Raw genomic sequence first — 23,878 nt, forward strand, 5'->3', positions numbered from 1 at the left:
TCCACGTACATGAACATCTTATACAGCTGCTGAAGTACCAACCAAGCTGCAAGGTCTGTTTTCCTAGACATCAGGAAGGCCTTCAATCGTCTACGGCGGAACGGCGGAACCCGCAAACTCAGCGACGTTTGTTCCCGAATGGACACATTCCTTGGTTGGTTGCTTGGTCGGTCGGTCCGTGGGTTCTAAGGAACCAGACTACTAGGGCCCTCGGTCGCTTTTCCACGAACCTGATACATTGGCAAGGAATGAAAGCAGTGGAGATGACAAGAGACGACACAGGACAAGAAAGACATAGGCAGAGATCAAACAAAAGGAATTAAAGTACTACGGATTGTGGACAGTGGTTGGCCATCCATAGAAACAAAAACGGAAAAGCCAACCACCGAGAAACGCACAAAAATCCCAGTCTAAAATCTTAGGCCAAATGCCAAACAACACAAAAAAGGACAAACCCTCAGATCTAGCGACTGAAACACCCTACACGAATAAAAATGAAAACTAAATTAACCGTCGTAATGTCATATGATGAAAGTGGACGAATCGAATCAGACATCGCAAACGTGTGCCTGAGCGGAGTTACAAGCGGGCATTCCAACATTCAAAACATTGGAAGACGAATGTTATGGTGAACATTACTTCGTACATGAAGTATCTGACAGCAGCAGACGTGGTAACAACTTGTCTTCATTAGAGCTTATAATTGCAGTTTAAAGGCTCAAACGCCAGTATAGAAATACCAAGGGAGCTGAGTAAGTTCGTGAGAAGATAAATGGTGTAACATGGAATGTTGTTTATATAAATAATTTAATAAACGTAAAATTAGGTTATCTACATTTCATGTTACACCATTTTCTGCTCGCTGAGTTGTTCAGCTCCTTTCGTACTTCTGTAATTGCGTTTCCAGCCTTTTAACTGTAATTATAAGCCCTAATGGAGGCACGTTATTGTGTCTGCTGCCGTCAGATAAAAACACTATTGCCTTTTGCCTCATGTACTAAATGTTCACCGTAACATTCATCTTTCCATATTTTACATTTGAAGTACCCTTTCCGTAATTGCGTATAACAGATGGCACTTGGGGTGTAGTGTTGTTCTGTCTGCAACTGCTGAAACACCCGTTTCAGCCTGATGCGCGACTCGTGTCGGCAGCCCATGTATTCTATTTCCAAATTTCTGTGATTAAAGCATTATCGCTTGATATTTATTTCCATACGTGACATGTAAGTGCTGTTTCTTCTTTGTACTCCTTTGTGCTATAATTTTCTAATTATGATATACGCCCGTTCGAGTGTTTTCATTGGATGAAGGCAGTTACAGCATTAGGAAACAGAGATCAAGAGACTTCTATTTTGCAGAGTGCTGCTATTGGTGTAATTTTACTCTGTAACCGGTCCCTGACCACGCAGCCATATTCAAAACGCTTAGAAATTTTGTAGGGAGCCCATTGTGCTGATGTGGGAGCGATCTAGATGCTTGTAAAATAGGGAACTGGTAGCCAAGATCGCAGGAATGCATTTATTCCATGATTACCGGTTTCGAGAAAATAAAACCGCCATCATCGGATCTTAGGACACATACAGGTTACAACATCAAGGGAAACAATGGTGATATTATTAACTTGCGCTTGTATGTGATGGAGAGGCTTAACGTTTATGATGTCATGTACAGTGAGGGCCGATATTAAATGAATTTATTGGTATAAAGTTTGATCAATGTTTTTTCACTTCATGTTCGTCAGTGGCTTCTGCCTGGCGTTAAGTTGCCGCGTCTCAGTCACGTTGCCAAGAACCGGATAGAACCACCCTAAAACTCACGTGTTAAACCATCAGCAGCTCATCTCGTGTGTTGCTAACTAGGTAACGCTACGTAACTACCCGTGTTACGATATGACCGACCAAAAGGGAGGCTTGCACATGGTCAGGTGGGGGTGGAACCGTGAACAGCTGCAGGGAACGGACACGCCGTTCGCTCTCTTCTGCTGGCAGCTTCCAAACCGATCAGACGCCCTCTCCACCTGCTCTCTTGGGCGGCTTCTCATTCAGTCTACGGGGCTTTTACAGGCCGGCCCTTCTTTACGGCATTGAAACTTCATACAGTTTGAACTATGTATTATCCTCACCTCAACGGGTGCCTACTGCTTTCCCCTCCTGGCCAATCCTGACGCATTAACAGTCATCTTTCTAGGACGCCTGTGTGCTTCTTACAACAATTTTGTAAGGCCTGCGTGTTATGGGCAACTATATCAACATTTTCTTACCTAGGACCTGTGTGTCCTAAGATTCGATGATGGCGGCTTTATTTTCGCAGAAACCTTTAATCATAGAGTAAAAACATTTCCTGTTATCTTGGTTGCCAGTTTATTGTTTTACGTTTAGAAATGTTCCTGTTCCTACCACAAAGCTTCTTAGATTGAGAGAATAGATCAAGGAAATAACGATTTATAAGGCTGCATACGGATGAAGGAACATTTCTCTGTGAATGAAATCGTGCAGCAATTATGACAATCACCAGCAGTAAGAACTGACTAACAGAAAACTTAAATCAAGATGTGAAAAGAATTTCAGTGACCAATCGGTTGTCATATTCGTGTCACTTGGAGGCCGACAAGTAGCTTCTCCGCTGTCAACTGAAATAATCCAAGGAGGTAACATCCAAGATAAGAGGATGTGGCAGGTATGTATGTCGAGGAACAGCGGTCACTGCCTGATGTGCGTAAAGACAAACGTTTCTCATGAAGCAACACCGAAAGTGAATGAGGGCATTTTGAGCAGTTACATTTAATCCCGGTGGCCTCTAGAAGCATTACACCTCTTGGTTTCTCTTATTAATGCAAACAAGGAAAAAAACTGCATGGAGTACCTCCAATCTGGAGACGTGGCTTAACGTCGCGCCTGTTTCCCATCACCCCTGATATGCCACGTTTTAAGCACTGTAGTTGATCATCTTGTGATTCAAATCAGGTGCACGACTAAGTCAACATGAATAGCCATTGGAACCGTAAGACATACGTGTGTTTAAATTAATGTTCGCTCTGTTAGTAGATACACGAAGCCCGAGAGCTTGTCTACCTCTACCATCATTACCTTTTGACTTTCAGTTTTTGTATATATTGGACTTCTTGTTAGGAGGATGAGGGAAGTCTGGAAGACGTTTCATGTAACCAGAAATAGCCATAATAACAGTAGCTGTATCCATGCTAAAGATGTAAAAACAAGCGAACGCTGAACATTCAGTCTAGTAAACCCGTTGCGATGCCTCTGGCATTCACAAGCACATCTTTATATAAGCAGAGGGCTCCATGAAAACGTCAGGTAACAGTCTGAAAGATGATGATGTATCACGCGAAAAACTAGCTGATACTGAATATTTTTTTGTGGTTTTATGGCGCACAACTACAATGGTCATTAGCGCCATGACTAATTTAGGAATGTACCGCGAGGCACAAGGTTAAAACAGCAACTAAAAGGGACAACACTATAAAAGACGTATAACAGGCATATGATTAAAAAACTACAGCATAATCAAACGTCCTTAGATAGGTGTGTCAAGTTGATGAAACGAAGAACGCGAGCAGCAGCTCCTGGGTCATCCGCTAAAATGGCATCCAGAGTACATGGCAGGCCAAGATCAAGACGCAGCGTAGTAAAATCCGGACAGGACGTTAAAATGTGGCGGACCGTCAGCAATTGCCCACATGGACACAACGGCGCCGGCGCTGCCTACAGCAGATGGCGATGGCTGAACTGGCAGTGTCCAATTCGTAGCCGGGCCAAAACGACCTCCTCCCGCCGAGAAGGCGTGAGGAGGACGTCCAAGCTACGGGAAGAGGTTTCAAGGCCCGAAGCTTGTTGTCCGTATGTGCAGCCCAATCGGCATGCCACAGCGATGAAATGCGCCGACAAATCATCGTGCTACAATCTGATGAAAGGACACAACAAGAAGCCGTCCGAGGCTGGAGGACCGCTGCCTTGGCTTCGGCATCTGCAGCTTCGTTCCCAGGGATACCGACATGGCCTGGAACCCACATAAAGCTAACTGGAGACCCGTCGTCCACCAGCTGCTGAAGTGAGCGTTGGATCAGGTGCACGAAAGGGTGAACCGGATACAAATCACTGAGGCTCTGGATGGCGCTCAGAGAATCGGAGCAGGTGACATAAGCAGAATGTCGGTGGCGGCAGACGTAAAGAACTTCCTGATAGGGGGCAAAGAGCTCAGCTGTGAAGACCGAACAATGGCCATGTAGCCAGTATTTGAAACTTTGTGCACCGACAATAAAAGAACACTCGACCCCGTCATTGGTCTTAGAGCCATCCGTATAAATGAAGGTCATATTAATGAACTTCGAACGAAGTTCGACAAAACGGGAGTGGTATACTGAACCGGGGGTAACCTCCTTTGGGAGCGAGCGGAGGTCAAGGTGAACGCGAACCTGAGCCTGGAGCCAAGGTGGCGTGTGGCTCTCGCCCACTCCAAAGGTTGAGGAAGCGAAAAATCAAGGTGTTGGAGACAACGAAAGCGAACTCCAGGGGGTAGCAGGGCAGAGAAATACAACCCATATTGACGGTCAAGAGAGTCGTCAAAAAAGGAACGATACGATGGGTGGCCGAGCATTGACAGCAGCCGACAGGCGTAACGACATTGCAGCATATCGCGCCGGTAGGTGGGTGGCAATTCACCGGCTTCAGCATGAAGACTCTCGACGGGACTAGTATAAAACGCTCCGATCGCAATCCGTAAACCCCCATGTTGTATGGAGTTGAGGCGGCGTAAGATGGACGGCCGTGCAGAGGAGTACACAAAGCACCCATAATCCAGCTTGGAGCGGACGATCGACCGATACAGGCGAAGTAGGACGGTTCGATCCGCTCCCCACGACGTGCCACTGAGAACACGGAGGATATTTAGAGAACGGGTACAACGGGCAGCCAAATATGACATGTGGAGACCAACTAAGTTTCCTGTCAAATGTAAGACCTAAAAATTTTGTTGTCTCCACGAATGGGAGAGTAACGGGACCGAGTCGTAAGGCCGGTGGGAGAAACTCTTTGTAGCGCCAGAAGTTAATAAAGACCGTTTTCACGGCAGGAAAACTTAAGCCATTGGCGACACTCCAGGAGTAAAGACGGTCAAGAGAACGCTGAAGAGAGCGCTCCAGGAAACATGTACGCTGCGCGCTGAAATATATGGTAAAAATGTCCACGAAAAGGGAGCCTGATACATCATCTGGGAGGCAATCCATTATTGGATTGATCGCTATGGCGAAGAGAGCGACGCTCAAAACGGAGCCCTGTGGCACCCCATTTTCCTGGCAAAAGGTGTCTGACAGGACAGAACCCACACGTACCCTGAACTGTCGATCCATTTAAAAGGAACGAATAAAATGAGGGAGGCGACCGCGAAAGCCCCATGTATGCATGGTGCAGAGAATGCCCGCCCTCCAACAGGTGTCGTAATCCTTCTCCAAATCAAAGAACACAGCCGCGGTCGGGCGCTTCCGCAAGAAGTTTTTCATAATGAAGGTCGACTGGGTAACCAGATGGTCGATAGCAGAGCGAAGCCTACGAAATCCACATTGCACATAGGTAAGTAGGCGTCGAGATTCGAGCAGCCAAACCAACCGAGAGTTAACCATTCGCTCCATCACCTTACAGAGACAGCTGGTAAGCGAGATGGGTCGATAACTGGAAGGCAAGTGCTTGTCCTTCCCCGTCTTAGGAATCGGTACAATAGACTCGCGCCAGCATGCGGGAACATGTCCCTCAATCCAGATGCGATTGTAAGTACGAAGAAGGAAACCTTTACCCGCAGGAGAAAGGTTCTTCAGCATCTGAATATGAATAGAATCAGGTCCCGGAGCGGAGGACCGTTACCGGGCAAGTGCATTTTCGAGTTCCCGCATGATGAATGGGGCATTGTAGTTTTCACAATTCGAGGAGTGGAAATTAGGTGGCCGAGCCTCCTCTGCCTGCTTTCGGGGGAGGAAGGCAGGGGGGTAATGAGTGGAGCTCGAAACCTCTGCGAAAAAGCGGCCGAAGGCATTGGAGACATCCTCAGGGGCCTCAAGGACGTCATTCGCGACCGTCAAGCCAGAAACTGGTGAGTGGACCTTAGTTCCAGATAGCCGGCGCAGGCTACCCCATACAACAGAAGGAGTAAAACTGTTGAAGGTACTTGTGAAAGCAGCCCAGCTGGCTTTCTTGCTTTCTTTAAAAATACGACGACACTGCGCACGTAATCGTTTGTAAGTGATACAATTCGCCACTGTAGGGTGGCGTTTAAAGGTGCGTAAAGCACGTCGACGAGCACGTAAGGCGTCTCTACATGCTGCGGTCCACCAGGGGACCACTACGCGGCGTGGAGAAGTAGTGTGAGGGATGGAATATTTAGCAGCAGTGAGAATGACTTCCGTGAGGTGTGCGGCCTGACTATCGCAGCTTGTGAATGTTGGATCCTGAAAGGTCGCCCTGGAACTGAAGAGCCACCAGTCTGCTTTCGAGATGTTCCAACTGGTAGAGCACGGAGAGGGTGTATTATGCAGGAGATGGTCGCTCGAATATGTATCAGAAAGCGCACACCACTCAAACCGGTGTGCAAGTTGGGTAGTACATACAGAGAGGTCTAAATGGGAGTAAGTGTGAGAGGTGTCTGAAAGAAAAGTAGGGGCGCCAGTATTAAGGCAGACAAGATTGAGCTGGTTGAAAACGTCTGCAAACAGGGAGCCCTTCGGACAGGATGCTAGAGAGCCCCAAAGAGGATGGTGAGCATTGAAATCTCCAGTTAACAAAAATGGTGTAGGGAGCTGAGCAATAATTTGCAGCATGTCTGCCCTGGTAACGGCAGACGACGATGGAGTGTAAACGGTACAGATGGAAAATGTAAAATTGGGGAGAGTAATGCGGACGGCAACTGCCTGTAGGTCGGTGTGCAATATGATGGGAACATAGTAGATATCATCCCGGAACAGCAATATAACCCCTCCATGAGCCGGAATACCTGCCACAGGGGGTAAGTCAAAACGCTCAGAGGTGTAATGTGCAAAGGCAATTTGATCGCATGGGCGTAGCTTCGTTTCCTGAAGGGCAACGACGAGAGGATGGTGCGAGCGGAGCAGCAATTTCAAGTCCTCTCGGTTGGAACGAATGCTGCGAATATTCCAGTTAGTAAGTGCCATCGTGAGAAGAAGGTGCAAGAACGGGTCATCGAGAAGGCCGCTGAGGGCCCGGCTTCGAGCGACCACTACCGCCGCTAGCAGGAGGCGGACAGTCATCGTCCATTTGTTCTAGAGGTTCATCGGCCTTCTTGTGAAGATGGCCAGAAGGGGGAGCTTCCTCCGCTGGTGAACGGCCATATGTTCGGCTACCAGCGGTGCGGCCAGGCGAAACGGATGACGGCCTGGGGCGGCAACCGCTGGAGGGCGCAGGAAGAGAAATGCGCCGTGGCGGGGAAGGAGAACTGTGCTTTCTATGAGCCTTCTTGGAAGGCCGTATTGTGGAAGGAGTGGTCGATGGCTGAGGGTTCGAGGTACGTGGAAGGTCTGCAGGAGACGGTTCTTTCTTGAAGGCCCACGCTTCCGACTTTTGGGTCTTCGTCCTGGCAGAAGCTGATAAAAGTGCTTGTGTCGGAGGGGCGACGGGAGGAAGAGGAGACGTCGACCGGGCGATCTTAGCACTGGCCGAACTGACGACCGTAGTGCTGAAGGTCAGATCGCATGTCTGCGCCGCCACCTCCCTGGTAGTCCGATGAGAGGCGAAGACAGTACTGTACATCCCCGCTGGGAGCAACGTGGGCTTCCTGCTAGCGAATAGCTTGCGAGCAGCCAAGGTGGAGACATTCTCTTTGACCCGAATTTCTTGGATACAGCGTTCTTCCTTGTAGACGGGACAGTCGCGGGAGGACGCTGCATGGTCACCGCGACAGTTCACACAACGAAGAGACGGAGGTGGACAGTCACCCTCATGGGCATCCCTGCCACAAGTCACACATGTAGCCGCAATGGAACAAGAATGGCGAGTGTGATTGAAACGCTGACACTGGTAGCAGCGCGTAGGTGTCGGGACATAGGGGCGAACAGAGATAACCTCGTAGCCCGCCTTGATGCGTGACGGTAGCTGAACACTGTCAAAGGTCAAGAAAAGTGTCCGGGTCGGTACAAGGTCATTGTTGACATTTTACATGACCCTATGGACAGCCGTCACGCCCTGCTCAGCGAGGAAATAATCTCGTCAGTCAATCCGTCGAGTGATGTAGTATAGACCACTCCACGAGACGAATTCAAAATGCGGTGAGCCTCCACCCGGACAGGGAGCGTGTACAGGAGTGTGGCCCGAAGCAGTTTTTGTGCCTGAAATGCGCTCTCAGTTTCTAGTAACAAGGTACCATTACGCAACCTGGTACAAGACTTGACAGATCCGGCTATGGCATGTGCGCCCTTCTGGATAACGAAAGGGTTGACAGAGGAAAAATCCTTTCCGTCCTCAGATCGAGAAACTACGAGGAACTGTGGGGCAAGCGGTAGTACTTTTGTCACTGGTGGCTGGTCAAGTTTCCGTTTGTGGGCAGAAGTCTAGAGAGAAGAAGAGAAATCCATTGCGGACGAATCCCCCATGATTGCCAGCATCTCTGATGGCGCGCTCCTTCCTTGTGGGGACCCTCCCTGGCATTCCCGCCTTAGGTGATTGTTCACACCTCAGGTCACACCTCCCGAGAAACTGACGCAGTGACCAATCGGCATGGTCGGAAGGTGTCAGCTCAGGCATTCACCCCTCCCTGGGCCTGGCCTTTACCAGGGGGTACGTGCGTGCCTTACTTGTCTACCCAGGGCGGGGAATTACGCGTTACCCCGTCACCGACTACGCGAGCGAACGCATGGGTCGGCCTTCAGGCACGCACAGGGAGGAAGGAGGAAGAGGAAAAAGAGAGGAGAGAGGGAAAGAAAGGACATACTGTCTCAAACGCCGAAGCGGAGACCAGAGAATGAGGCGGCAAGGAGAATGAGGCGGCGGCGGCGGCAAGGAGAATGCGGCGGCGGCGGCAAGGATAAGGAGGCAAGGAGAAGGAGGCAAGGAGAAGGAGGCAAGGAGAAGGAGGCAAGGAGAAGGAGGCAAGGAGAAGGAGGCAAGGAGAAGGAGGCAAGGAGAAGGAGGCAAGGAGAAGGAGGCAAGGAGAAGGAGGCAAGGAGAAGGAGGCAAGGAGAAGGAGGCAAGGAGAAGGAGGCAAGGAGAAGGAGGCAAGGAGAAGGAGGCAAGGAGAAGGAGGCAAGGAGAAGGAGGCAAGGAGAAGGAGGCAAGGAGAAGGAGGCAAGGAGAAGGAGGCAAGGAGAAGGAGGCAAGGAGAAGGAGGCAAGGAGAAGGAGGCAAGGAGAAGGAGGCAAGGAGAAGGAGGCAAGGAGAAGGAGGCAAGGAGAAGGAGGCAAGGAGAAGGAGGCAAGGAGAAGGAGGCAAGGAGAAGGAGGCAAGGAGAAGGAGGCAAGGAGAAGGAGGCAAGGAGAAGGAGGCAAGGAGAAGGAGGCAAGGAGAAGGAGGCAAGGAGAAGGAGGCAAGGAGAAGGAGGCAAGGAGAAGGAGGCAAGGAGAAGGAGGCAAGGAGAAGGAGGCAAGGAGAAGGAGGCAAGGAGAAGGAGGCAAGGAGAAGGAGGCAAGGAGAAGGAGGCAAGGAGAAGGAGGCAAGGAGAAGGAGGCAAGGAGAAGGAGGCAAGGAGAAGGAGGCAAGGAGAAGGAGGCAAGGAGAAGGAGGCAAGGAGAAGGAGGCAAGGAGAAGGAGGCAAGGAGAAGGAGGCAAGGAGAAGGAGGCAAGGAGAAGGAGGCAAGGAGAAGGAGGCAAGGAGAAGGAGGCAAGGAGAAGGAGGCAAGGAGAAGGAGGCAAGGAGAAGGAGGCAAGGAGAAGGAGGCAAGGAGAAGGAGGCAAGGAGAAGGAGGCAAGGAGAAGGAGGCAAGGAGAAGGAGGCAAGGAGAAGGAGGCAAGGAGAAGGAGGCAAGGAGAAGGAGGCAAGGAGAAGGAGGCAAGGAGAAGGAGGCAAGGAGAAGGAGGCAAGGAGAAGGAGGCAAGGAGAAGGAGGCAAGGAGAAGGAGGCAAGGAGAAGGAGGCAAGGAGAAGGAGGCAAGGAGAAGGAGGCAAGGAGAAGGAGGCAAGGAGAAGGAGGCAAGAGAACTAGTAAGTAAGACAGCGAGATGGAGAAGAACAAAGAAAGGAACCAAGAAGCAACCAAAGGAAGGATGAAACCAGAAGTGAAAAACCAAAATGAACGCAAATATATGTCGTGAAACCATCCGTCTCCCGACGCAGGTGCTAACTACCCCCTTGAGAGGGATTGACTCCTTTTAGTCGCCTCTTACGACAGGCAGGAATACCTTGGGCCTATTCTAACCCCCAGCCCCGAAGGGGGGGGGGGCGGTAAGTAAGCCGGTCAAGGGTCTTAAATTCCATTATCTTCCGCTCCTTATGAAGAACGGGGCAGTACGTCGAGCATGGAGAGTAGTGTTCCCCACAGTTGACACAGACAGGCAGAGACGCACATGGAGAATTGGGATGAGAGGGGGCGTCCGCAATCTCGACATGTGGCGCTGGATGGGCAACGGGAGGACATATGCCCTAACTTCCAGCACTGGAAGCACCGCATCGGGAGAGGGACGTATGGCTTGACTTAACAACGGTAAACCATTACCTTGACCTTCTCAGGCAATACAGCACCCTCGAAGGCCAAGGTAAAGGCACCAGTGGCCACCCTGCTAGTCTTGGGTCCTCTGTGCACACGACGGACAAAATGCACACCAAGTCGTTTCAAGTCAGCTCTCAGCTCGTCGTCGGATTGTAACAAGAGGTCGCGATGGTAAATAATCCCCTGGACCATATTTAAGCTACTGTGTGGTGTGACGGTAACAGGGACGTCTCCCAGCTTATCACACAAGAGCAACGCCCGTGACTGGGCTGGGGAGGACGTCTTAAGGAGGATGGACCCATTCCTCATTTTAGACAAACCTGCCACTTCCCCAAACTTATCCTATAGGTGTTCCACAAAAAACATAAGCTTTGTCGAGAAACAGAAATTTTGTCGAAAGGAGTCACCATCAGTCCTGCTGCAGACAAGGTATTGCGGTACATAAGGCTCCGGCTTGGCACTAGATCTGCATCCCTCCCATAGCGCAGCCGACGAGGGGAACGACTGAGGGTCATATTGAGCAGCATCAAATTCAATTCTACCTCGCTTAGAGACGCTGGTGGCAGTACGAACACCAGCTTGGTGAGATTTATTGCGCTTCATTGCGCCACATCCGCCCAGATGCCACCTACTCCGAACGAGGGCTCTCCCCCAAGAGCGCCACCCAGCCAAAGCAACGGGTACCTGGCCGATATCCCATTGCCCGGAGTCCCCGTGCCCCAGACAAGATGGGCATATACTCCTTGGCATGCATGGGGAGGAAACAGCTCTGGTATCTGTAGTGCGATCCCTGCGTGGTCAGGTGGCTACCACCCAGAGGGTACATGACGACCCCACCAGAACGGTCTGGCTACCGTGCTAGATTTTAGGTAACATGTGCTCCATGGTCGCCGTCGGTGCAGAAAGAGGCCCAGCACAGTGCAAGGTGTAAGCTGCACGCAGAAACAGAGTCATGCCCAAGAGATGGAGAGCGGACAGGACTGCAATTCAACGGTGTATAAGCAGGCGAAAGGTCTGATCGCAAGATGGACACAATGCACCAAGTAAGGCGCCCTTCCCCAATCGGCTCGCTCTTCGAAAAATTTTGAGAGATGGAGGTCAAACCCAACAGGGGACCATCATATAAGGCCGAAAAGTTTGAGACTCCTTTTAGTCGCCTCTTACCGCGGGCCTATTCTAACCCCCGAACCCGCAGGGGTACAATTCGTAGTGGTAACTGTCAGACACACGAATAGTAACTGACGCTCCAACCTATTTGCGTGCGATGAACAACCGAAACATAACGCTCCGAAAAAAGCAATACCACATCATTGCCGAACCACTCGTAAAGCACGCCGAATCCATTTCCTAATACATGATACCATTTTGAACAGAATCACGCACAGAAAGTCACTCCGATATCACGTTGCCTCTTGTAAAAGCAGCTAGTAGATTGGAACATCTCGTCAACGCTACTCAGTTGTAGAATGATGATCATCCCACCTGACCACTGAGCAAATTTAACTCTTTAGGGATAACAATGTGTAGTATGCAGCGCCACTAGACTCCACATGAGGACGGGATTGTGATGCGTTACAACAGCATCTACGTATTACGTGGCCGACTCCGCCCTACTGCACACCACGAGAAACTAAACAGCAGCGTTGGCCACTGCTAAACTCAGATGGTAGAAACAGCCGCCAAGTACGTCACTTTGACGTACAGCGCCGCGGGCGGTCGGTTGCGGATTTTTATCAACCTCTGAAGCACCAATGTCGACAATTTTCACCGGAGTAGTTGATCCCAGCAGTGTCATTGTCGAAAAGAAGCTGTTCAGGACTCAGCTCGATCAGGAACAGTGTCGCTTATTACGCTTAGTATCTCAAGTAGAACTACCTTTGATACTGGATTCAAGGAATGCTGCTCCGGCCGGAATCTACTGCGATGCGCTTCTTTAACAGATGCTGAATTTTGTGTGTGATTTCTCACCTGGAAGCAAGAAAATGCAGATGAAGTAATAAACGAAAGCAATATTATTGTGATAATCCATAGTACTAATCTGAAGACTTTAACCTTAGAGAATATAAAAGGCCCGATTCAGAGTTAAAGACTTCAGCTAATTAGCTCTTACACTGAAAAAAAGGGACATAAGACTAATTTTAAGAAGAAATTCTCTTTAATACCTTTTCTGGTATTATAGTCAGGATAATCAATAATGTGACTTTTCGGAAATGTACATCAAATAAATATGTACATTATTCTGAAATCATGACCAGGTATGGCATCAAGTCTCACCTCTAAGACTCAACAACGTGCAATCACGCTGCTGCACTGGTGACACTTGAGGCTACTAATTTTTGATGTTAGGTAGGTTTAGGCTGCGTTCACGATTACGCTCCCTGTTTACTCCCACTCGTCGCATAGAACGACACGCGACCAAAATGAATATTGAAGAAGCCATTCCATTATTCCGTAAGGTATGAACACAGCAGTACCCGTCTGTGAGAAATGTTGGGGGAAATATTGTTTGTGAAACGAGTGAATGCCCCGTGACACTGAAGGCCGTTTTATTTCACCGTTTTCTCACGTTTCTCCGGTAGTAAGACATAATAATGGGGTACAGTAAAGAAAAAAATTCTCCCATGGTACATATCGTGTCATATATGCGTAATCCGCCATGTGTTTTATTATTTTATTCAAACAAACCTTCTTACAGCTACCACCAGCGCTGTGCAAAAGGACATTTTCCTACAGCTTCACCAATGCCAGTTTACGAAAACTGCCTCCTACGGATAGTGTGGGTCGATGCCAAAGATGTCGCTCACTAACAGAACACTATAGGAAAAAGAAAAACTGTACTTGCGCTATCCATCAAAAGGCCACAGACTGTAACATGGTGGCAACGACGTTCAACGTATTGTGAAGCATACAGTATCAAAGATCACGTGGTATTAAGACGATATCAATGGGGGTTTACCATACAAAGGAATGAGCAAGAAAAGCTCCAATAGAATATCAAACTAACAGTGTTCTTACCCGAATGAAGGTGTAGCTTGAAGTAGGCCTAGTTATGTAGATGTCAAGCTATTTGAAGTGGCAAAACACAGACATCCTTACACCGGGAGTCAACCGGGAGTCAACCGGGAGTCAACCGGGAGTCAACCGGGAGTCAACCGGGAGTCAACCGGGAGTCAACCGGGAGTCAACCGGGAGTCAACCGGGAGTCAACCGGGAGTCAACCGGGAGTCAACCGGGAGTCAACCGGGAGTCAACCGGGAGTCAACCGGGAGTCAACCGGGAGTCAACCGGGAGTCAACCGGGAGTCAACCGGGAGTCAACCGGGAGTCAACCGGGAGTCAACCGGGAGTCAACCGGGAGTCAACCGGGAGTCAACCGGGAGTCAACCGGGAGTCAACCGGGAGTCAACCGGGAGTCAACCGGGAGTCAACCGGGAGTCAACCGGGAGTCAACCGGGAGTCAACCGGGAGTCAACCGGGAGTCAACCGGGAGTCAACCGGGAGTCATTCACAGTGAAAGCTGCTGCAAAATGTATGCATTCCATTCACTCACGAACTCTAGAATGCACTGTAGGTGAAAAAAAGAGTGCACCATTTACAGAGAAGTTCTGCTCAACAGCATAACCTAAATAACTCAGAATATCTCTGAGGAGCAACTGAAACCTAAGTTGCACCCTGTAAGAAATCGAGCGTTAAAATATAGCACGAGATGTATATGTGGATGAGATCCACCCCCAAAAACCTATGTGACTACCACTGGAAGAAGCTCGCCATCAAGATAAAGCTGCAGCTCCGGGTGAACAGTGTGTCGCTGGCAGAAATGCATAACGCAGGTCTTGGCTGCCGAAAACTGGAACCCACGAGCTACAGTCCAAGACTGCGACTTACGTGTAACGCCCTGTAGCTGACGCTCAGCAGCTGCAATGCCAATAAAGCTGTAGTAAAGGCAGAAGTCGTCAGCATACAGGGAAGCAGGGACAGAATGTCCCACTGCTGCGGCGAGCCCGTTTAAAGCAATTAAAAATAGGCAGGCGCTGAGGACAGATCCCTGTGGCACCCCGTTCTCCTGGGCTCGGGAGGAACAATGGGAGGCTGCGACCTGCACGCGCGAAGTACGATACGAAAGAAAATTGCGGATAAAGATAGGCAGAGCGCCCCGAAGACCCCATCCATAAAGCGTAGAAAGAATGTGATGACGCCATGTCATATCGTACGCCTTCCGCATGTCGAAAAAGACAGCGACTAGGTGCTGACGGCGGGCAACGGCAGTATGGATAGCCGACTCCACGCTCACCAGATTGTCGGTGGCTGAGCGGCCCTTACGGAACCCACCCTGAGATGGAGCCAGAAGTCCCCCAGACTGCAGTACCCAATTCAAGCGCATGCCCACCATCCGTTCAAGTAACTTGGAAACAACGTTGGTGAGGCTAATGGGATGGTAGCTGTCCACCTCCAAAGGGTTCTTGTCAGGTTACAGAACGGGGATGACAATGCTTTCCTGCCATTGCGACGGAAATTCACCCTCGACCCAGAGACGGTTGTAAAGGTGTTTCAGCATCTGACAGTGGATGCGATCTGGCCAGGAGATGTATGAGGGCATGTGGCTACAGCACTGTGAAATTCCCACTCACTGAACGGAACATTGTAGGATTCAGGATTGTGAGTGCGGAATAAAAGGCTCCGACGTTCCATCCACTCGTCAATGTAGCGAAAGGCCTGTGGGTAATTTGCAGAAGCGGAACTCAGAGCAAAGTGCTCTGCCAAGCGGTTTGCAATCACATCGCAGTCAGTACAAACTGCACCATTCATTAAGAGCGCAGGGACGCTGACATGGGTCCGATAGCCACACAGGCATCGAAGATTGGCCCAGACCTGAAATGGAGAGATTGAAGCCAGTGGTGGACACATACCGCTCCCATCACTCCTGCTTGTGTTGGCTAATGAAGCAGCGGGCCCGCGCATGGAGCCGTTTAAAGGCGACGAAGTGTTCTAAAGTCGGATGCCGCTTGTGACACTAGAGCGCCCGGCGGCGATCTTTAATCGCCTCAGCAATCGCAGGCGACCACCAAGCCACAGTCCGCCACCTAAGGTACCCAGAAGAAGGGGGAAGGGGGAAGGGCAGATTCAGCAGCAGTAAGAATGCCGGTGGTGACTGACGGCAACACCGCATCAATGGCGTCATTCGAAAGAAGCTCAATAGCTGCAAAGGAGGAGAACAAATCCCAGTCAGCCTCATTCATAGCCCATCTGCAAAGGCTCCCAGAAGAGTGAAGTTATGGCAGTGACAGAAGGATCGGAAAGTGGTCACTGCCACACAGGTCGTCATGCACTCTCCATTGGACAGACGGTAAGAGGCTAGGGCTACAGATGGAAATGTCAATGGCGGAGTATGTGCCATGCGCCACACTGAAGTATGTGGAGGCACCATCATTTATAAGTGAGAGGTCGAGCTGTGCCAGTACGTTCTGAACGATGGCACCTCGACCTATTGCCACTGACCCACCTCTCAGAGGCTTATGGGCGTTGCAGTAACCCAGTAAGAGGAAAGGCGGAGGCAGTTGCGCTATCAGCGCAGCCAGGACATACTGTGGACATCACCATCTAGTGGAGGGTAAAGACTGCAGACGGTAACAGCCTGTGGCGTCCACAATCGAACAGCGACGGAGTCAGGTGTCTGGAGAGGGACTGACCCGCTGTGGAAGACAGAAGGACATATATGTAGACGCCACCAGACACCCTTTCGTAAGATGCCCGGTTCTTATAATAACCCCGATAGCCACAGGGGGGGAGGGGGGTCGCATAGCTGGAAACCAAGTTTCCTGAAGGGCAATACAGAAGAAAGGGTGAAGGCTGCTAGGTTGATAGAGCTCAGCTAGATGGTGGAAGAAGCCGCTGCAGTTCTACTGGAGGATGATACTGTCCATGGGTGCGAAAGGTGTAACAGGACTGGGGAGGCAAATTACGCCACTGGGTAAGTGCTATCCATTGCGTCTGAGGGACCGGCGAGATGTAGGTCATCAGTGGACGCCAGAATCTCCACCTCATCTATAGACGCAGAGCTTTCAGGAAACTGTCGGATGGGTGCCACGGCAATGTCGCGATTCTTGGGAACCATTTTCTTTTTCTGCTTTGTGCGTTGTGCGTTGTGCCTTGTGTCTTGGCGGGTTCAGGCTGCGAGGGCATCACTGGTTCAGTGTCAGTGACGGACAACGACCGTGACGCCCTACGACCAGCAAGCAGAGGTTGTTTTAGCCACTTGCGGGTGTTCGCATTTCTGTGGGTTGGAACGTGTGAAGGGAGGTCCCCAAGGGACCCCTTCCTGACGAGACATACGAGGCTGGAAAAACAGTGTTAGGTCATATGTCCGAACTTCCAACACTTGTAGAGCCATATATCCATTTCCCAATGCGGTGCTACATCACAACGGTAGACCGTCACCTTCACCTTCTCAGGTAATGTGTCACCTTCGACGGCCAAGATGAAGTCACCGGTGGCAAGTCAGACCCCGGTGGACGCCCCGGACGAAATGGACATCTCTTCTTAGTTGGCGCGCAGCTCGTCATCAGACTAAAAAAAGAGATCTCTGTGGAAAATAATGCCCTGGAACATATTTAAGCTTTTATGGGGCGTGATAGTAAATGAAACGTCCTCAAGCTTCTTACAAGCGAGAAAGGCCCGTGACTGCACAGGGGATGCTGTTTACATCAAGACTGGACCGGACCAATTTTTGGACAAGACCACCACCTTCCCAAATTTGTCCTCTAAATGCTCTACGAACAACTGAGGCTTCACAGATATAAAGGATTCCCCATCAGCTCTAGTACAGGCGAGATACCTGGGATAATACTTCTCGCTTCCATTCATTGCCTTTCATTCCTCCCATGGTGTGCCCAGGGATGGGAAAGATTTGGGGTCATAAACGTTGGCTTTAAAATGAGCCCTCGGATGCTTAGAGACTTCTGGTGGCTGTCCACCAGCAAGAGATGATGTACCACGCTTCATTGGGTGTCATTCACCCTGATGCCACCTACTCCGACCAAGGGCCCTCTCCATGGGCCCACCTGGCAGGATGGCCATTGCCTGGAGTCCCGATGCACCCAGGGAGATGGGCATCTACTCCTGCGCATACGTCGGGATTTAACGGTGCAAGCATGAGTAGAGCAATTCCTCTATTGTCAGGGGGCTACAGCCAACAGGGTACATAGTGGCCCCACCACAACCGACTGGCTGCCGTGCTGGATTTTAGGTGACATGTAGTCCATCGCCGGCGTCAGTGCAGAAAGTGGCACTGCAATTAGCATGGGGGAAAGTGCTCGCAAGAACGTATCCGTGCTCAAGAGATGGAGAGCAGGCAGGATGCAATTCAACGACGAATAAGATGGCGAATATTCTCAACACAAGATGGACACAATGCATTAACTATGGAGCTCTTCCCCAATCGTCTCGCCCTTAGGAAAAATTGAGACATGGAGGTCAAACCCAATAGGGGACCATCACATAAGGCCGAAACGATTGAGACTCCTTTTAGTCGCTTCGTACGACAAGCGGTAATAGTGCGGGCCTATTCTAACCCCTGAACCCGCAGCGTGGTTACCATGCCGGTCCGGAAAACGAAAAATCAAATGATTTTATTGGGCGACAAAGAAGGCCATGCATGGATTCATGAGAATTAGGTTTAACGAAGTATTTATACCGTAATTTGGTACCACACCACTTTATGAACAATGAGAACCGTACACGTAACATAAGGAGGTTTACGCACTACTCAGTGCAGAAGTGGTGTTGATCTAAAGTCATCTAAGGGAGTGGTAGAAAACCGAATCCCTTATGACAAAAAGTGCATCAGATCTTAAATCCGAGGTATTACATTTCATTCTTCACCCAATTCCTTGTTCTGTCAGTGCAGTATTATCTGATGCTACTGAACAAGGAAAGGAAGTAATATTTCAAAGGAGGGTCCATAACCTAAATTGAGGAACAACAGTGATACTGTTAGCTTTAGTGCTAAGCGTCATCTTTTTTGCAGTTGCGGAGCTTACCTTGCTAAAATCAGTTTCTCTGTTGATGAAATGAGCGGGTTCAATGCAAGTTATATTCACCGCACTGCTCCTTGCTGAAATTAACAGTCGTACAGAAGCAAGTTGTGACGTTGCAACTGATGAATATATTCAGCGGTGAAAAATCTTTACAGGTAAACTGGTGAAAGCTAAGAAACATTCCTGTCAGCAACAGTGAAGTCTTGCGAGTTAGTGGACCATGTCGATTTGGAGGAGTGGCTAAGGGAGCAGCCCCTGCACTCTTCATTGAGTAAAGCCCGACAGCAATTACTGACAACCGCCAGCACCCAGAACCTGAGGTGGCAGACACCTCAATATTCCATTGATGGTTCAGCTATTCCACCCTCCCCCCTTTACACCCAAGAAATGGATTTGTGTAAACGATTTCATCACCCATGTAACTGATACCAATGGCTGAAGAAGATGTGAGGGCAATGCATGTGGTGCAAGACAAGTCACTGCCCTGTGACGTGAAAGAGGACACGAAACCACGATTCCTAATGCAACGTGTTGAGGAGCAAAGACCATTACGAATCCTGAATGTGGCAAGAAGCCCAGAGTAGCATGAACTGTCACTAGCCCGCGATATCGACCTACATGGTGAAGCTGTAAGTATCCGGTCTTTTTAGTGTTATTACGCCAGACAGAATTTGTAGTGAATGTTTTGACTGTCAACTAACATCTTGAGGAATCACCCCAAGGACATCATCTGATGGAAAACTAGTAACTACATATTTTTAACTTGAGCTTCTGGCCGCATGTGTGAATATTACACCCTCTGTTCGCTCAAATGAGTCAGTAGTAAAAATGCACAATAATCACCGGCATGGAGGTTGAAAGCAGTATCATGCCCTCAACTTTTTTTTCGTACCAGTTGCAGGCATCTAAGCAGCTAGCAATATAACTTTTAAAAGATGATCGTACGGTTGGTAGGCTTGCCTAGCACTGTGTTTTAACAAAACGAATAAACCACCATGATGTCAAAGGCGTCGTTAGTACCCAACATTCCAAACCAGGTTATGGCTATACTGGATCACACTGGCAGGGAAGGAGTATTTGGACTGAAGCTTTCTTTCAGAAGATACAACTGAACTCTAAAATTATTGTGGCTGTTACGTAAACGGAGAGCCAGCAAATGGTAGGATCCCTGTAAAATTAGCTAGCTCCACCACCATCTGATTCTGAATAGGGAAGTCTTTGCTTCATGTTAGGTGTGTTTACGAGTATCAGAAGTGAAAAGATGCGCAGACTATCCAAGTTGATAAGAAAGAAAGAGAGGTATGACGCAATACATCAGCTGACAGAACGGGTAGGAGACCCTATACACTCCAATTTGAAGCATAAACAAACATGGGAAGTCAGTGACATGTGATGATTTCATGAAGTTACACGTCAACGACCCACATCGTGTCCAGGCATTAGGAAGGAGAGAAGTTAACAGTCGAATTCAGACAAACCTTCTCACACGTATCATCAATGAACCAGGGACATCCCCAAAACAGGTCATGCCACCAGGAGACACCTAATCCTGCAGAGAGCAATGGAGAATACACTAGTCACCAGAAGAATACTGCATAAAAGAAGGAAGGATACGTGTACTATCAGTGAGAGACAATGTGTGACATGGAGGAAAAGACGTTCAAAATCTTGTGACAAATACGGCGAACATGCATAACCGTATGGGAGTCCAAGAATGAATGATTACATTGCAGAGAAACAATCGGTATGGAAGCACCATAAAACGAAGGAGTAAAACGATGTGTCATGTCTTCAGGAGTCAGGTGGCTGAAGCCTGCTTTCTAACTGGTAAATTATCAAGTAGTGTAGCGAACTATCAGCAATTCACAATATCCAATGACAACTTCCCCACGATGTACACATTCCACCCTCGAATTCTATGTAGAACATTCCATACCCGGAAGTGAATGTACATTTTGTAGGGAGATGCTCCGAAAGCCACCTGAGATGGACCCAGAGTATGACAAGGAAAGAATTCACGTCAGTCGTCTGGCGTACGTTGCCAAGAAGTCGATCCCCGTAGAATACAATAGCAGATGTATCTGGGTGACAATATATCTCTCTCACATTACATAGTATGTCAGGAGAGCGAGTACACTTGAATAAGGAACAGCAAGGGCTGAAGCGCACATGATGGAACTGCCAGCATTTCGTAACAGACGAAGAAAAAAACTGGTAAGCATAGTTTCATATTAACGAGAAGGGCATATAAATACCGTTATGATTGAACCATTCTGAACACACTTAGAATAATTAATCAACTTAAGTGCTACGAGCACACTCAACGTACAGCCGGAATTCGGATGAAGCTCTGAATGAAAGTTAGTATTGAAGTACTGCGAATTACAGCAAGAACAGCAACGTTACGTGCTATATTAATGAGATGGTGTGGGAAACTGTATTTATCTAAGATGATATCATGTGGTTTACAGCTGTTTGATGTCGGGGAGTATACATGAAAGGCATACTGAATGAAGTAAGAACCAAGAAACGTTTAGGAGAAATGTTACATTCGAGAAAATTTGATGTTCATTCCTACTTGTTCATGCAGAAACAATTATTTCGTACGTAGAATCACATTAGGAAGGTCAATATCCATTAAGATCTGAAACGCTGCATCAGGCAGACCCAGGAAGTGAAACTACTATTTTTAGATAAAAGCTCACACAAGGAATATTTTCATCACTGAATGGAGTCAAAGTGACTCACGACACCATGGATCTTCAACCGAAAACTGCAGTCACACCGTTTAACGAGAAAAACCATCACAAATGTCTATCAGTCACCAATAAAGTCTCAAATCCATAAGCTTATTTCTTTATTATCAATACACTGTGGAAATGAGACAGTAATACGAGTACATAGTAACAAACGGACGAATGGGAAAGTATTTATCACATAAGAAAGGATGCTCATAGTTAAGGACTGGTGTAGCATGCGGAACTCTGGAGCAATATTCCAAGCGAAGTGCACTTGTTAAGTCTAAGCCTTTTGATGTAGCTCCACACCACATATTGCAGTCAAAAAGGGCGGAAAATGGAAAAATCGTATGTCACCTTTATCAACCGGTAATACGTAGCTGATTTCTGAAGCTGGGATTTACTTCTGTGGTGATTTAGTGTATTTCAGGGAACAAAACAGTATGACATGCGGAAACGGTCAGAGGTTCCTTGCAAGGCAGCGAGTGTTGTGAGGTAAATTCTGCTTCGCAAGGACCAAAGAGGTGTGTAATCAAGGCATGTTCGTGATTTTTCAATGGATAGTACATTAATTTTTTTTTATAATGAGCGAGTATCAGAGGTTAACATGCCCAATTACTGAACACAGGAGTGGTGACGGGGGGGGGGGGGGGGGGGGGGGGGGAGAGAACAAAACTCATCGAACTTGCTTCTATTTAAGAAGACAGGGTGGTTGCGTCAATTGTGGAAACAGCGGCGAATAAGAATTAATAGATACCTGTATGTTTTATTCTGAAGCTAAGAGGTCATGAAGGAGAACGTAAATGTTTTCACTGCACTGCAATCTAATTTGCCTCAAATATTTTTGTGTGTTACTTTAATATGCATCGTATACTTTTCGCAAATAACGAAATATGCAGTGGACTAATGCTGCACTGAGTTCGTATGAAGAGAAAAATAGTAATATTTGAACCTGTTCAAGGTGTAATTGAATAATTGAAGTTACGTACTGCCTAAAATATTTCTCTGGTCATTTGGTAGTTTGTATCATGCAGCGAGAATGTGTGAAGCATTTATGATCAAAATTTTCCGTTCTGCCTCTAAATAAAAATCTACGTTCATAATGCATGTTTGATCCTTAGCAACCTGGATGGGAATATGAATCTTATTATTTGCATCGAAACAACTTCCCGTAAAATTTTACGTCTATTAAGTTGTAAATTGGTAGGAAATTTTTGACTCCTGTAAATTCTTTTCGTACTGTGTCTTGAAGCACTACTGTTACATCTGTGATTAATCCTAAGTACGTCATTCAAAAAAGTTGATTAATAAATATGTTCTGTGCCTGTCTGAGCATCCCAATGTCACATATGCGAAAGGTTAGCATTAATGGGTACAAATTAGCTGCACATGTAGGTAGAGATATGATGACAGGAGGGGTTGCAATGTATATCAAACGCTTCCACAGAGTAAAAAATTTTGAAAATAAAATTTTGTGTAGAGCAACATATGGAAGCATGTGCCACTAAACTAAAACAAAATGATGGGCTTTCGTAATTGTAACAGTGTATGGGTCCCCCTCAGGGAATTTCCAGCTATTTCTAGAAAACTTGGATGCTTTGTTGTGCTGTGTCAGACAGGGGAAGCAAATCATCATTTGTGGGGATTTCAATGTTGATTCCCTGAAAGAGTGTAATAGGAAGAATGACCTCTTAGTCTTACTCAGTTCTTTCTGATTGAGCACCGTCATTGAGTTTCGTACTAGGGTAAAAAACAGCAGTACACTGATAAGTTTTTTATGGACCAAGGTAAGTTAAGGGACATAAATGCTTATCCTGTTGAGACCGATCTTTCAGATCATGGCGCACAGCTAGTTACAATATATGACATAGCTCGATGCAGTATATCAAATCATACTTTCAAAGCAGTGCGTTCAATTAACGATATAAATATTGCGAACTTTAAGGAAAGCCTACAGCAGCTACACTGGGATGAAGTCTATAAGGAACCCGATGCAAACTTGAAATATAACTTGTTTCAGATGTATTTTTAAGGGTATTCGAAAATTGTTTTCCCAAGTAAAATAATATACTCTCTGAAAACTAAATGCTCTTACAGAATTGATGGCACATCCAGCAAGGTACTTCAAGCTTTTTCCCCACAGGTAAATAGGATTCTCAGCCATGTACGTAATAACTCTTAGGAGCAGGGAGTTTTCCCAGATAGACTGAAATACCATTGCACAAATAGGGGGATACGTCAGATATTAACAATTACCGCCCAATTTCTCTTGTGACAGCTCTACCAAAAATTTTTGTTGAAGTAATGTATTCAAGAGTAGCCTCCATTATTTGTAAAAATAAAGTACTAACAAAATACCAGTTTGGTTTTCAGAAAGGCTTTACAAAAGAAAATGCTATATACGCTTTCACTTATCAAATATTAAATGCTCTGAATAACCTGACATCACCTA

The 23,878-nt window shown here is 47.8% G+C and overlaps 1 protein-coding gene across 1 annotated transcript in view; it reads left to right on the forward strand.

Moving 5' to 3' along the window:
- Nucleotides 1–14,169, forward strand: part of LOC126336074 (ribosome-binding protein 1-like) — a 118,408-nt gene extending 104,239 nt beyond the window's left edge. The window contains exons 3-4 of the mRNA XM_049999553.1: nucleotides 9,016–10,151; nucleotides 13,761–14,169. Coding sequence (XP_049855510.1) covers nucleotides 9,016–10,151; nucleotides 13,761–14,169 — 1,545 coding nt within the window. The remainder of the gene's footprint in view (nucleotides 1–9,015; nucleotides 10,152–13,760) is intronic.
- Nucleotides 14,170–23,878: the final 9,709 nt, after the last annotated feature.

Source organism: Schistocerca gregaria, chromosome 2 (genome assembly GCF_023897955.1).
Source record: "Schistocerca gregaria isolate iqSchGreg1 chromosome 2, iqSchGreg1.2, whole genome shotgun sequence".
Lineage (NCBI taxonomy): Eukaryota > Metazoa > Arthropoda > Insecta > Orthoptera > Acrididae > Schistocerca > Schistocerca gregaria.